Source organism: Mytilus galloprovincialis, chromosome 1, assembly GCF_965363235.1.
Source record: "Mytilus galloprovincialis chromosome 1, xbMytGall1.hap1.1, whole genome shotgun sequence".
In the NCBI taxonomy this organism is placed as follows: Eukaryota; Metazoa; Mollusca; class Bivalvia; order Mytilida; family Mytilidae; genus Mytilus; species Mytilus galloprovincialis.
In genome coordinates, this window is record NC_134838.1 from 94093186 (window position 1) to 94108113 (window position 14928).

A 14928-nucleotide genomic window follows, 5' to 3' on the forward strand; every position below is an offset into this window, starting at 1 on the left:
TATTTGGGGTAATTTTTCAAGATAACTTATGAAAGTTATGAATGATTAGAAACTATATAAATTGCACATTTTACCTTTCTATGGTTAATATCAGCTTGACTTCTGTTGACGACACCAATAATACCAAGTTTAACAGGAATGACACGACCACATAAAGCTTCCATTGCATCTGTTCCATGATCCATTAAATCTAATTTGGTTATTACTGCCAAAGTTCTGCGACCTTCAAAATACAATCACGTTAAATGAATTGTTTTAAGACACTGAAACAGTGAGTTCAAATACTTTATGGTTTAAAAAATTATGCCTAACACATTAGAATAAATTCTTGAAAAATTCTCATAACACTAAACATAGTCCTACAGAATTTTATGTTTTTCTCATAAAGTTTCAAGAGTTGAGACAGTTAAGATTTGATGTTTTGATACATTTTGTAGTTCAAACAATGTTTGTAATGTGCATTCAATTGAAATTTATTTTCCAAAAGCAATTAATTAACTGACTAGCAAAGACTTTATATTGATGGTGTCTTGTTCTAAGAATATTAATCATTTGAAAAACAGTTAATCCTTTAACCTTAGTGTGTCTAAGGTTACTGTCAGTATTTAAGGTTGAGGAATGGGTATGAAGAGAAACACTTTTTTCCCTTACCATCAGGATCTATATCTTTTGCAAGTTTTAATGACTCTGAAGTGGCCATATCTGTATTAGCTGCTGTCACTGCTAGTATAATAGAGTTTGGATTGGTGATGTATTTATGACTCAGCTCTATAATCTGGTCCTCAATATCTTCTGGCTGGTCTCCAACAGGAACCTTAGTCAATCCTGGGAGGTCAACTAATGTCAAATTTACAACCTTTGGTGAAAATATCTTTAAACTTATAGGCTCTGGACAAACTCCCTGTAAATATAAAGAAATACTTTATTTTACACTTAATCTGCTGTAACCTGTCTTAAAACTAAGCTACTAAAAGAGCAAAGTCAATTCTATAGTGCTACAATCACACCACACTCGAAAAACATAAATTTTTGATTTATATCTTACAAATATTAGCCTACTTTGTTGTCTGAAAATCTCAATTTTCTTCTTCCTTCATATTTTTTTTTTTTTTTATTAATCTTTACTTATCATATTAATTATATAAATTTCAATTTTTGCAGGACAAGAGTGCAATTTTCTATATATAATATGTATTCCCAAAGAGCATTAGTCCTTTCAAAATAATAGATCAGCACTTATATTCTCACTTCTGATAGACATTGCTATTATATACCTTTGATGAAAACTTCAACAGAACTTTCAAGATTTATATGCACACATCCACTTACAATGCAATTTTCCATAGAATATATAAAGTTTAAAGGGACATAGCTCCTTTATAACTAATCTATCCAAACTAATTTTCAAACATGTTCCAGGGCCAAAGCATTACTGATATGAACCTTAGACAAAAAATTCATAATAATCTATCAAGAATGGTACATGAGATAGCACTTCCAAGCAAGTACAGACGAACAAATACATATGATTTCTATCCAGGGGTCAAGAAGAAAGATTCCTAAAATAATGTCCTTAATAACTTACTAAATTACAAAACATAAACTTGCCTTATTAGTTCCCCCCATTCGATCTGTCTCATTTTCTATTTCCTTTCGAATCTCATCAAAATCTGTGTAAATTTTGTTCTTTGTGTGTAGAAACTTGGCCCATTCTTCTGCTTTTATTGCATCTGCAATTAAGAAAAAATTTAAAATATACAATGAAAGAATGTTTGTTTAGAACTATTGCTGTTGTCTTAAAATATTCATTTTAAAAACAGTAGTGACCAATTCACACATTTAGGACACAATTCAGGAAAAAGAGGAGAGATGAGCAATGCTTAATATTATGCTGTATTCAAATTTAAGTTTGTGTTAGCCAGCTTCCTGTACATGCATACAAAATATGTCATATGAGGTTCAACAAATAACAACTAATCTATCAAGCCTTCTGTTCAGTTTGAGCCAAGGCTCCATGTTGAAGTCCGTACTTTGACCTATAATAGTTTACTTTTACAAATTGTGACTTGGATGGAGGGTTGTCTCATTGGCACTTATACCACATCTTCTTATATCTATAATGTTTTAAAAATTGAGTTTGATTAATATATAAGTTAATGCACAATGAAGAAAACTATTCTAATAAATCCTTTTGACTAAACACTTCATCAACTATTAGTTGGTTAAGCAAGCTATAAATTCAAGGAAATTACATGTGTACTATAAAATATAAATGCTGCAATGAAAACCAATATTTGTTTACCTCCACTTCCTTCCTGGAATCTTGTTTCTGTATCATTTTTACTAACATGTATCAATTGTAGAATAAGAGGACGTCTTGTAACAATGCCAGTTCCTCTTGGTAAAAAATCTTTCCCAACTAATCCTTCAATCACAGAACTTTTTCCTGAACTCTGTAAAAAAAAATATAGTTAAAAATAAATTGCATCAGTTTTTTTTTATGTAAACCCCACCTCATTTTATTCATACATCAGATGAAAATGATTATCTGATATTCAGAAGTTATTCTTCCTCAAGACTTTTAAAAATATCTTGCAGTTTGTTGGGAATCAGCCCTTCCATGAATGGTTTACTTTATATTTGAATGTCAATAGGCAGTCAGGTACTTAGTGTCTTTTTGTTGTTGAGGTGAACAAGTATCTGGCCACGTTGACCCACTCTGTGTTTTTGTTAGATGTATTTCTGTTTGTATTCATCTGATGAATTAAGCTTTTTTCAACTGATTTTTATAGTTCGTACTAACATTGTACTGTAACACCACAGGCCCAGGTCAGGGGAGGATTGGGATCCTGCTATCATGTCTAACCCTGCCATATTCTGTATGTATGTGGCTATGTGCCGATGCAAAGTCAGGAGACTGTAATTCAGAATTTTTCATTTGTTGATGTGTTACATTTTTTTGTTTGTTAATTTTTTGGTACAAATGTTCATTAATTAGGCTGTTAGTTTTCTCATTGGAATTGTTTTACATTTTTCATTTCGTGGCATCTTATCACTGATGTTGCGGTATGGGTTTTGATCATTGTTGAAGTTCATACGGTGACCAATAGTTGTTAATTTCTGTATCATTCAGTCTCTTGTGGAAAGTTGTCTCATTGGCAATCATACCATATCTTTTTATATTCAAAACCAAATCTTTATATCTATGGAAGAATTAAGTAAAGGTTTTAAGTAATTTGTGGTAACGAAATCCCTGACGTCACTTAACAATTTACCAGTTATACATAGATTACATGCAATAAATTTAACCAGATGCTCCGCAGGGCGTAGCTTTATACGACCGCAGAGGTTGAACCCTGAACGGTTGGGGCAAGTATGGACACAACATTCAAGCTGGATTCAGCTCTAAATTTGGATTGTGATTAAACAGTTGACACAGCATAGGTTTCTGACACAGAATGAATGTGTTCTAATGAACTTAAAATTTTTGTTTTCTCTTAGAGCAATTCACTATGCTGTTGAATATTAATCCTCTCAAAAAAATGTTTGAAGAAATTTTCTTTTTTATTTATGAAATTTCAAATGAGAAAAATTGAACCCAATTTTTTTAATCACATCCCCCTTTCCCTTATTCCAAAACTAATCTCAATTAAAATTTCTAATGGAGTTTGCAACAATAACTACTCATTTAAATACATCATAAAATATTAAGATGTAAAAAAACTGCTTGTTATCACTGAATGGTAAAGATTATTTTAATTTATCAGTTGGTAGTAAAAAGTGAATATACATTGTATATTGTATATAATAAAGATTTAAGTTGATTCTGGACAAAGAAAGATAACTCCAATTAAAAAAAAATCTTGCTATTGCACAATATTTTGCAATTAGATATTTCTTGCTTACTATTCTGGACAAAGAAAGATAACTCTAATTATTACATTGGTTGCAATGAATTACATTGATTTCCCAGTTAGATAAAAACCGATAATTTCACATGTGAAATAAACGTGGTTATTTCACTCTCTGACGTCATACAACAATAGGCGTTGTCAAGACGTCGATAACGTCGGATCAAAACAAATTGTCAATGCGTAGGAAAAAGATATAGTTCCTTACATTTTCTACATTAATTTCATAAAAAAAAAGCCATTTGCCAATGTAATAAAAAGAATAACTAATCGCCGTATTTGAATATCAAAAATAAGACAACTTGTGACCGAACGCCGCTATGGATTAAACTCGTGCTGCGCACTCGTTTAATCCATGCGTCGTTCGGTCACGCGTTGTCTTATTTTTGATATTCAAATACGGCGATTAGTTATACTATAATTAAAAAAAAAATTGCTATTTCACAATATTGTGCAATTAGATATTTCTTGCCATTGCGCAATACTGTGCAATTGAAAAGACTTGCTATTGCACAATACTTAATATAATAATTTTAGATCCTGATTTGGACCAACTTGAAAACTGGGCCCATAATAAAAAATCTAAGTACATTTTTGGATTCAGCATATCAAAGAACCCCAAGATTTCAATTTTTGTTAAAATCAGACTAAGTTTAATTTTGGACCCTTTGGACTTTAGTGTAGACCAATTTGAAAACAGGACCAAAAATGAAGAATCTACATACACAGTTAGATTTGGTATATCAAAGAACCCCATTTATTCAATTTTTGATGAAATCAAACAAAGTTTAATTTTGGACCCCGATTTGGACCAACTTGAAAACTGGGCCAATAATCAAGAATCTTAGTACATTTTTAGATTCAGCATATCAAAGAACCTAACTGATTCATTTTTTGTCAAAATCAAACTAAGTTTAATTTTGGACCCTTTGGACCTTAATGTAGACCAATTTGAAAACGGGACCAAAAGTTAAGAATCTACATACACAGTCATGACAGTTAGATTCCCAAAGAACCCCAATTATTCAATTTTGATGAAATCAAACAAAGTTTAATTTTGGACCCTTTGGGCCCCTTATTCTGTTGGGACCAAAACTCCCAAAATCAATACCAACCTTCCTTTTATGGTCATAAACCTTGTGTTTAAATTTCATAGATTTCTATTTACTTATACTAACGTTATGGTGCGAAAACCAAGAAAAATGCTTATTTGGGTCCCTTTTTGGCCCCTAATTCCTAAACTGTTGGGACCTAAACTCCCAAAATCAATACCAACCTTCCTTTTTTAGTTATTAACATTGTGTTTAAATTTCATTGATTTCTATTTACTTAAACTAAAGTTATTGTGCGAAAACCAAGAATAATGCTTATTTGGGCCAATTTTTGGCCCCTAATTCCTAAACTGTTGAAACCAAAACTCCCAAAATCAATCCCAACCGTTCTTTTGTGGTCATAAACCTTGTGTCAAAATTTCATAGATTTCTATTAACTTAAACTAAAGTTATAGTGCGAAAACCAAGAAAATGCTTATTTGGGCCCTTTTTGGCCCCTAATTCCTAAAATGTTGGGACCAAAACTCCCAAAATCAATACCAACCTTCCTTTTGTGGTCATAAACCTTGTGTTAAAATTTCATAGATTTCCATTCACTTTTACTAAAGTTAGAGTGCGAAAACTTAAAGTATTCGGACGACGACGACGACGCAGACGACGACGCCAACGTGATAGCAATATACGACGAAAATTTTTTCAAATTTTGCGGTCGTATAAAAAGTCACAACAGACATGGGTATAGTGAATGAGTTGTGAAATATAAACACCATAAGATGATCCCACCATCCAAAAAAGTAAGAATTTGATAAAAAGTCAAATATATTTAAACTTTAATCTTTAAGCAATGTGTCACTGTCAGCTGATATGAATTAATGAATTTGATATGTTTTATTCATTTTTAACACTTATTTCTACTGATTTAAAATTTAGTTACTATGATTTGGGATATTGCATACTTGAGATATATAAAATTTGACATGTTAATTCAAAAGTTACAAATCAATATATTCTTATTCAAAATGTATGATTTTACAGGTAATTAAAATAATAGTAATAAAACTACAGGTAAATGAAGTTACATGTGTCTTTTTACCTATCACCTGATTGCGAGGTGTGAAAATTTAATAACTAAAACAACAGCCCCCAATAAATGTTGACAGTACATGGGTTGAAAGTAATAAAAAAGATATTTGAAAACTCCCTTATAAACAATATAATATTTCCTGTCTATTTAACTGTGAGACAAAAACCTTCTCCATGCTAGAAATTAAAAGTTTGAAGCAGGAACAAAACATTTTTTTTATCTTTTCATTATAATACTTTGTACTAATTATTCAATGTGGATCACTGTTTATTAAAAGAATTTACAATATAATCATGATAAATAGAAATGAAAGCATAAACAGTGATTTAAACACTTTCTAAATTCCATTTTATATGTAACTGACCAGGTAGAGAGTGTTTTTTATAGTAATGACCACTCAAAATTTCAATCGACCAGTATTTGCCAGTAAATGCCAGTATTTACCGGTATTTACCACTGGCATGGTCAATACTAGTATTGACGACTTTTTTGCCAACCTTGCTTTTGACAATTGTTGTAAATACCTAATCATGATGATAGTGTTTCTTTGTTTACATTTAATATGACGTCATAACTTAAATAATTTCACAACTAAAATCCCTAAAAACCGAACCAAAATCTAAAATGTTATGGTATTTCCATTTCTTTTTTAACAGATTTTGAAGTTAAAATATGTTTGAATTATAAAAAAAACAAGAATGTGTCCATAGTACACAGATGCCCCACTCCCACAATCATTTTCTATGTTCAGTGGACCGTGAAATTGGGGTCAAAACTTTAATTTGGAATCAAAATTAGAAAGATCATATCATAGGGAACATGTTTTCTAAGTTTCAAGTTGATGTAACTTTTACTTCATCAAAAACTACCTTGACCAAAAACTTTAACCTGAACTTTGCAGTATCATTTTCTATGTTCAGTGGACCATGAAATTGGGGTCAAAACTATAATTTGGCATTAAAATTAGAAAGATCATATCATAGGGAAAATGTGTATTAAGTTTCAAGTTGATTGGACTTCAGCTTCATCAAAAACTACTTCGACCAAAAACTTTAACCTGAAGCGAATGGACGGATGCACAGACAGACGCACGGACGAACGGAGGCACAGACCAGAAAACATAATGCCCCTCTACTATCGTAGGTGGGGCATAAAAATTATACAGACTTCGTCCCTTTTCACAGGTAATGCCTGCCTCATATTATTACCAATAACATAAAAAATTAAGTCAGTTTCTATAATTTAGATAAATTTCTGCAGTAAATTTAGAAAGTTCTTTATTATTTAATGGAAAAAATATCATCATTATGACAGTCAGTGTTGTTGAATTTATCAATTACATGCAATTTAGAAGGGTCTTTACTGAGTTAGGTCATGAACTGTAATTTATAACAGTACCAAAAAAAATCTGCTATAAAAGAGTGCAATTAGTGCGGCGTGACTTTTTACCCCAATATACCCCAATATACCTCAAAAAACAGTTTTAACATATTATTATTTAATAATAACATTATTTTAGGCATATCCAAGTTATTTTAACACCAATAATACTTTTTTTTATAAATATATTTAATTTTAAAATAATTTTTCCTCGTAACTTGGTCAATTCATGTCCGCCGCTTACGATCACAAAATGACTTTTTACCCCAATATACCCAAATATACTCGAATAAACAGTTTCAATACAATTTCAATGATAAGGAATGATTTAACATTCAGATACATTAAAATTTAACACGACTGTTCACTTTTGTTGTGCATTTTGAGGCTTTTAAACCGTTATTTATTCATGTTTTGACGAAGGTTTCACTCAACACCAGAACGAACGAACCTAAAAATATACCGGTAATTTTTTACAATTTCTTTTTTTCTTCTTCTTTAAAATGTGGAGATTGAAAATGCATATGTTTTGTTTTTTATTTAGAGTAAAATATGATATACATATTTTTTTTTATGAAACTCGAAAATCTTTTTCTCAAATTTTGAAAAAAAATCTCAAATATTTTTTTTAAGTAATAATTAATGTTTATACATGTATGTTATATGTTTAACATTTAAAGTTTTCTATGCATGTTAATAGAATACGTATGTATCTTTCGCTCAGTGAGGACATTGTTATTCAATGTTGGTAAGGTTTGTGTGTTCACATTTCTCGGACCAACATATTTTTGTCACGCCAAGAAATCCTGTTGCTCCAACTGTGACTCTGATGGACCTCCTACGGCATCCATTATTAGTCGAAGATTAAATAAAAAGAAATGTAAACCTTTCAGATGTAATGTTTATGAAATTAAAATATTCCAAGTGGGACATCCCAACCCCTCTTTTTTTGCGCTCTCCATCTTTAACCCTCGAATTAAGCTTTCCAATCTAACTAAAATTAAAACCTTACTTTCTAACCGATCTTTTCATGTACCGGACAGACAACACTCGTTATTTTATAAGAAAAGGCTACTATGCCGTTATACACTCATACACTGACATGCATGTTGTCTACTTGGAGTCTCCGCACAAACACTTGCCTCAGAATAAACTCCAAATATGGAAAGTGGAACTACTATTCAAAACATAAAGTCAAAAGCCTCATAGATGAATTTTTTTTTGCAAAGGATGTCGAGGTAATTCTCTGTGTTCAAAATATACATGAAATTTCATAACCCCAAGATTACGATATATATTTGATATAACAAATTATCAATTTGATATAACAGATTATGAATTTGATTTAACTTGACAAATTCACAATTTGATATAACAGATTTTCAATTTGATATACCAAATTATCAATTAGAAATAACAAATTGTGAATTTCTCTACCAATAGTATGGTTTAATTATAATAATGAGATTGATTGAAACATTGCGTAACCCAAATTGGCACATTTTTGTGTATTGATTCATTGTTTATCTGACGTCCAGCGACAAATATGTCATTGAATGCTTATTAAAAACTTTCTTAACAGGTTTAATGTTTCTGAAACCCTCTCCTTCCCCTTTTATCTATTATTTGAGGCAATTTGGGGGACTAGTTTGAATGTTTTCTATTCATTACACGGGACCTGGTGTCTTAGAACGAACGATTATAAATATACTCCAAATGCTGCAGTTGCAGGGGATGTGGGGTGGATACCATCTTTTAAAAACAATGGCAATGCTTAATTGACTATGGTGCCGTTTGAACAATATGAGTTCCGATCGTTTAAACAGAAAAATTTTCATATAGGCAGACATTATGAGTAAAAAACATAAGCGTATAAAAAATTGGAAATTTTATGTAAGGAAAACGTTTTCTGAGTATAAAGCAGAACATTTGTGTATCATTACAGATTATGTTGATAGTACCTCAGTTGTCAATACTGTTATGTCTAAAATGTTTAGTAAATATGTCGAAAAGTGGCAAGGCAATTTACAATCAGAGAAAGCTTTATTTGGTAAAGGTGGTAACAAACTTCGTACATATAACAGGGATCTCCATGGCCTGTTTAAGGATTGCGCCCCGCCATCGTCAAATGACTTGCGCCATCGTTAAATTGTCTTGCGACATCGTTAAATTGTCTTCCGCCATCGTTCTAAACTTCATCGTTTTTTGTAGCTCGACGCCATTTTTTTATATAATCAAATGCATGTAATTGCATAACCCTTAGGCTTTTTATGTTATAATCCAATACAGTTCTAACGCCTGAGGGATATCTGGATTAAGATCGCTAATCACTTGTACCTGAGCTTGTATACAGGTAGATCAACAAACCAGACAGAATACTATCTGAGGATAGACGATCCTTTGTCGAATTAATCAACTAAGTTTCAGCAAATGATTATGATAATTTAGATTAAATAAATAATTAATTGAAACTTATGCAGAGAGTATAAGTGTTGTTTATTCAGATGGAATGGTTTCTTCCATGAAATGGGGCAGTTGATTCCATTGTAAGGTCAAAGGTCATGCCTAATTTGGTCTGTCTGATATCAGGGATTAGGTTCTCAGGTTACAATTGCAGGCTGCCAGCTTCTCACTTTTGATTTGGCTGTTGAATACAAAGGACGTTTACTCTATAGGAATCTGTGGATATAATCCCCAGTCCTTTAACGGACATTCATTTCGAATTGGAGCTGCGACAACAGCTGGAAAATCTAATATTGAGGATCACTTAATTAAAACATTAGGTAGATGGAATTCTAATAGTTATTGTCGCTATATAAGAACTAGTAAAAAAGTAATTAAAAAAGCACAACAAAAGTTATCATCATGATTCTTGTATATTTCCATCACGTCATATCCTGTGTAAAATAATTTTTGCCTTTATTCTTATTTTATACCATATAGTGTACATTTGCACATGTACAATACATGCCTGTAGATATTAAACATTTGAGTATTTTATGTATCACGTATTTGATTGTTTTATTTTTAAAAACTGATTCATATGATTAAATACATAGTTAATTATTTCTATCTTTATTATCAGTGAAGTATTGAAGGTGTCCAAGGTGTTCAATTTAAGTCCATCCCCTTACAACCACATTCCTATTCAATTCCTTGGGGGTCACTCAGCTGTTTCACATCTGATTTTTGGACCATTACGAAATTCACCACTGGTTAATTTCTCTTCTTATCCCCAAGTAATTAACTACTTTTCATCTCTCCACCGTCAATTCAACCCCTTTTCGTAGCACCCTGCTACGAGATGAAGCATCGCTTCATCCCCTTTTTGGAACCCTCTGCGTTCCAGTTGATTGGCGGAGTGTCCATGTCCACGGGGCTTGGCTACCCACTATACCAAGTGTCGTCGACAGGGCCTGGAGCAAAATTTTCCCAGCTGAGATACTGACTCCCAAAGGGCAAACTTATATTATAATAAAAGTGAAACTTTATCAAGCCTTTGTTATCAACAGCCTTATCAATTTGTTGAAGTACTTGCGTTAGGTTTAGTCATTTGTCTGGTTCTGGTTTTTATATGGTCAGTTATTGTGGTTCTTCATCTAAAGACTAGCCGAGAGACTAGCATTGGTCCCGTGTGGTATATACATGTACATGTTTATGATGAGTATGATTTGCCACCAGCTGTTCCAGGGTTAAAGGGCAACACATAAAGAAACTATGTTATAGAGGATCCTCAAACTTAAGTTAGAGGTCTGAAGGTAATCATGAGGCACAGTAGTATCCAGGATCACATAGAATGTGTTAGGGGCGTCACTTGGCATTCGTCGTTCCCTATATGTGCTAACATGTCATGTAGATCTCAAGTCATCACTGGGCATCCGTCTATCAATATTACTTAAGATGTCATTTCCTCAAGGACAAAAGAATAAATAATCCAGTTACAAAGAAAACAGTTTAACAAGTCAAACACGTGCTTTATTTTGACTTACGCAATCAGCATCTCCCTTTTCTTAAGAAGTACAAAATAAGACGCAAAACAGTAAATATTATTTCATTGCAAATAACTCGAGTACTGATGTAACGATATTTTAGAATTACTTTAAAAGTTTAAAAGTAAAAACTTAAATATTTCCTGTAAAGAAATATTGTATCGTAATTCCGAATTCATTTCGTATATTACAATCAAATTGATACATCCGCGTTTCCGATTTCTATTCAGACTCGAAAGATGCATGTTGCACAGCATCAATTTGCCAGATAAAGTCATTAAAAACCTTTTCATTTGTCAACGTTTACCTACAAATCTCTTTAACCTTTTACATAACCCGTACGAATCTTTTTGTTGTTGCTGCAAATCAGCCATACCGGTAATGGGTTCTGAATTTGACAGTGTAAATGAAAAATAAGCTCCACATCATATGATTTTTAACCCCCTTAACAATTACCAAAAATACAAGAAATCTACATGGGGACTTTCATGACAGCTTTTGGTCATTCTCGACTAAGGGGGGACCATGAAGACTTGGCATTTGAATGGTTAAAAACGGCAATAAATGAAAATATTGATACTTCTAATTCTATAATGAAAATTCAAATAAATATAATTTAAATAAGCAATGAATTAGCATGTTCACCATTCCTTGTATGGAGGAATAAAATACTTCGGATCCACTACACTGTACAGCGTAGACACGGTTTGTAATGGTGAAAGTTCCTCCATCGTTCAATTTTCATCCATGGAGATCCCTGATATTTCAAAAAAAAAAAAAATATTTCTAATTTTATCTACATGTATGAAAAACGATTCAAATTTAATTATGAAAATACAAATGTTCTTGAATAAAACTTAAATTTGAAGGAGTGAAAAAGAAATAGCTATTTAAAACTGCCCTGTATATTTTCAGGTCCGTCCTGGTCTTTAGTGTTACCATTATCAGTTTTCGAGTTAACGGTAGTTTTAAAAGCTTCTAAATACACACAGATGTGCATAGGGTTGTTTTTTTAAAGTAAATATGGGTAAAATATCATTCCACAACATGAATATTGCACTGAAACGTTTTATTTGAGTATATTGGGGTAAATTGGGGTAAAAAGTCATTTTGTGATCGTAAGCGGCTGACAAGAACGGAACAAGTTTCAATGCAAAAAGTGATTTAAAATTAATTATATTCATAAAATAAAGTATTATTGGTGTTGAAATAACATGAAAATGCATAAAATAATGTTATTATTCAATACTGTTATGTTAAAACTGTTTTTGAGGTATATCGGGGTATATTAGGGTATGTTTGGGTAAAAAGTCGCACCCCAATTGGTGCCAATAGGAATACTATAGTCGATGAAGATACGTTTTCCAATGTAGCTGTCAAGAGCAGAGTTAAAACGCCTCTTTAATGGTTAACACAGGTATAGCATTATGGCAATATAAAAACAATCCTTAATGTATAAGTTTAAATGTACTGTTAACTATCATTGTCATAGAAATTACATCAGATAAATAAAAAACATTTTAAAGATTTTTAAGGGCATGCACGGTGCACCTGATTGCCTATCACAACAATTTGTGGAAGCTGAATTGTCTCTGAACCAACAGTGTTAAAAACATCTTGCAGTTTGTTGATAACAGGGATCAGCCCTTCCATCGCTGAAAGGTTTACTTTCTATTTGATGTTTACATAGAAATTACATCAGAGATAAATACAAATTATTTTTAAGAACATGCACCTGATATTGCCTATCACAACAATTTGTGGAAGTTGAATTGTCTCTGAACCAACAGTGTTAAAAACATTTTGCAGTTTGTTGATAACAGGGATCAGCCCTTCCATCGCTGAAAGGTTTACTTTCTATTTGATGTTTACATAGAAATTACATCAGAGATAAATACAAATTATTTTTAAGGACATGCACCTGATTGCCTATCACAACAATTTGTGGAAGCTGAATTGTCTCTGAACCAACAGTGTTAAAAACATCTTGCAGTTTGTTTATAACAGGGATCAGCCCTTCCATTGCTGAAAGGTTTACTTTCTATTTGATGTTTACATAGAAATTACATCAGAGATAAATACAAATTATTTTTAAGGACATGCACCTGATTGCCTATCACAACAATTTGTGGAAGCTGAATTGTCTCTGAACCAACAGTGTTAAAAACATCTTGCAGTTTGTTGATAACAGGGATCAGCCCTTCCGTCGCTGAAAGGTTTACTTTCTATTTGATGTTTACATAGAAATTACATCAGAGATAAATACAAATTATTTTTAAGGACATGCACCTGATTGCCTATCACAACAATTTGTGGAAGCTGAATTGTCTCTGAACCAACAGTGTTAAAAACATCTTGCAGTTTGTTGATAACAGGGATCAGCCCTTCCATCGCTGAAAGGTTTACTTTCTATTTGAATGTCAATCAGCAGTCAGGGACATTTGACTTGTTTCGCTTTGGGCATAAACTCCAAAATTATCTCCGGCACTTTTTCACTTCCGGGTTATAAGGTGAATAAAAGAATGATTTAAATTACCCCGAAACATTTTATATACACATTCAGTGACATTAGATTATTAACATTTATTACTAATGAAAATTTCTAATTTCAATAATATTTATATTCTGATTGTTTTATATATCTTTCACCGAAAAGATTCTGATTTTTTATTTTAATCTAAAATCTTTCTCAAGACAGCAAAAGGGATGACGTTTTACACATTGACAGATTTGGCTTACTAATTTTTGTTGTAGTATATTCTCATTATGTCAGAATCTGAAGGCAGTGCTAGTGGAATGTCTGTAAGTTTTATAATATGAGACAGGTGTAACTTTTAAAATAGTACAAAGTCCGTATCAGTAGTTTTTTTTACATGAATTTACAAGTTTTATATGATCTTTAGAAAAAAACTATCAGGTTTTTTAAAACTGCAAGTAAACCTATAGCTATAAATTATAGCTTGATATGGCTGTGATACTGACTAGTTAATTCGTCTATCCTTCAAATCCGACTACTTAACATTGAGAATGATATGGATTTTCATAATTTCTTGATATAACCCTACAAGCTCAATTATGTTTTGAGTGATTATCTCCCCTTTACATTTTTAAAATTATTTTTTTATGAGGGGAAAAGGGGGAGGGGGGCATGATCTTTTTTGGGACGTCATGATGGGTTGTTTTTATGCTAGGGATTTTCGGATTGACCGTTTCGGGATCCAGGATTTCTTTTTTAGAATTTCGTGATGTCAAGATTGTTTTTCTTCTGCAGGATTTCATGTTTTTAAGCCTGGGATTTTGGGATTAGGACCCTCCAAACCTCCCTCTTTTATGGGTTTTCATGCTTTCAAGGCGTTACCATTTCCAATAAAAACATGCATTTTACACATTCATATGAGGTTGCAAAAAATTATCTAGCCATACATTTTTATATTATTATTAATAAGAAGTTCAGTCTAAATCTTTGCAGACAAAATTAGGAGGCACTGTTTCTACCTTTCAATTAAGAAGGT

At 32.0% G+C, this 14928-nt stretch overlaps 2 protein-coding genes across 3 annotated transcripts in view; one reads left to right on the top strand and one right to left on the bottom strand.

Annotated features, from left to right (window-relative positions):
- LOC143045332 (dynamin-1-like protein) overlaps positions 1-13118 on the bottom strand; it is a 31128-nt gene extending 18010 nt beyond the window's left edge. The window contains exons 1-5 of the mRNA XM_076217773.1: positions 12968-13118; positions 2303-2453; positions 1609-1730; positions 652-901; positions 75-223 (exon numbers count right to left, since the gene is read on the bottom strand). Coding sequence (XP_076073888.1) covers positions 75-223; positions 652-901; positions 1609-1730; positions 2303-2453; positions 12968-13069 — 774 coding nt within the window. The 5' untranslated portion in view covers positions 13070-13118. The remainder of the gene's footprint in view (positions 1-74; positions 224-651; positions 902-1608; positions 1731-2302; positions 2454-12967) is intronic.
- A 982-nt stretch (positions 13119-14100) lies between these two features.
- The window catches only part of LOC143045340 (CXXC-type zinc finger protein 1-like), a 34811-nt gene continuing 33983 nt past the window's right edge, over positions 14101-14928 (top strand). Inside the window, exon 1 of one of the 2 annotated variants that reach the window (XM_076217795.1) lies at positions 14101-14218. Coding sequence is in view for 1 of the 2 variants with exons in the window: in XM_076217786.1 (XP_076073901.1) it covers positions 14183-14218 (36 nt within the window). In the remaining variant the exon portion in view is untranslated. The remainder of the gene's footprint in view (positions 14219-14928) is intronic. The other variant, XM_076217786.1, reaches the window with a different exon arrangement.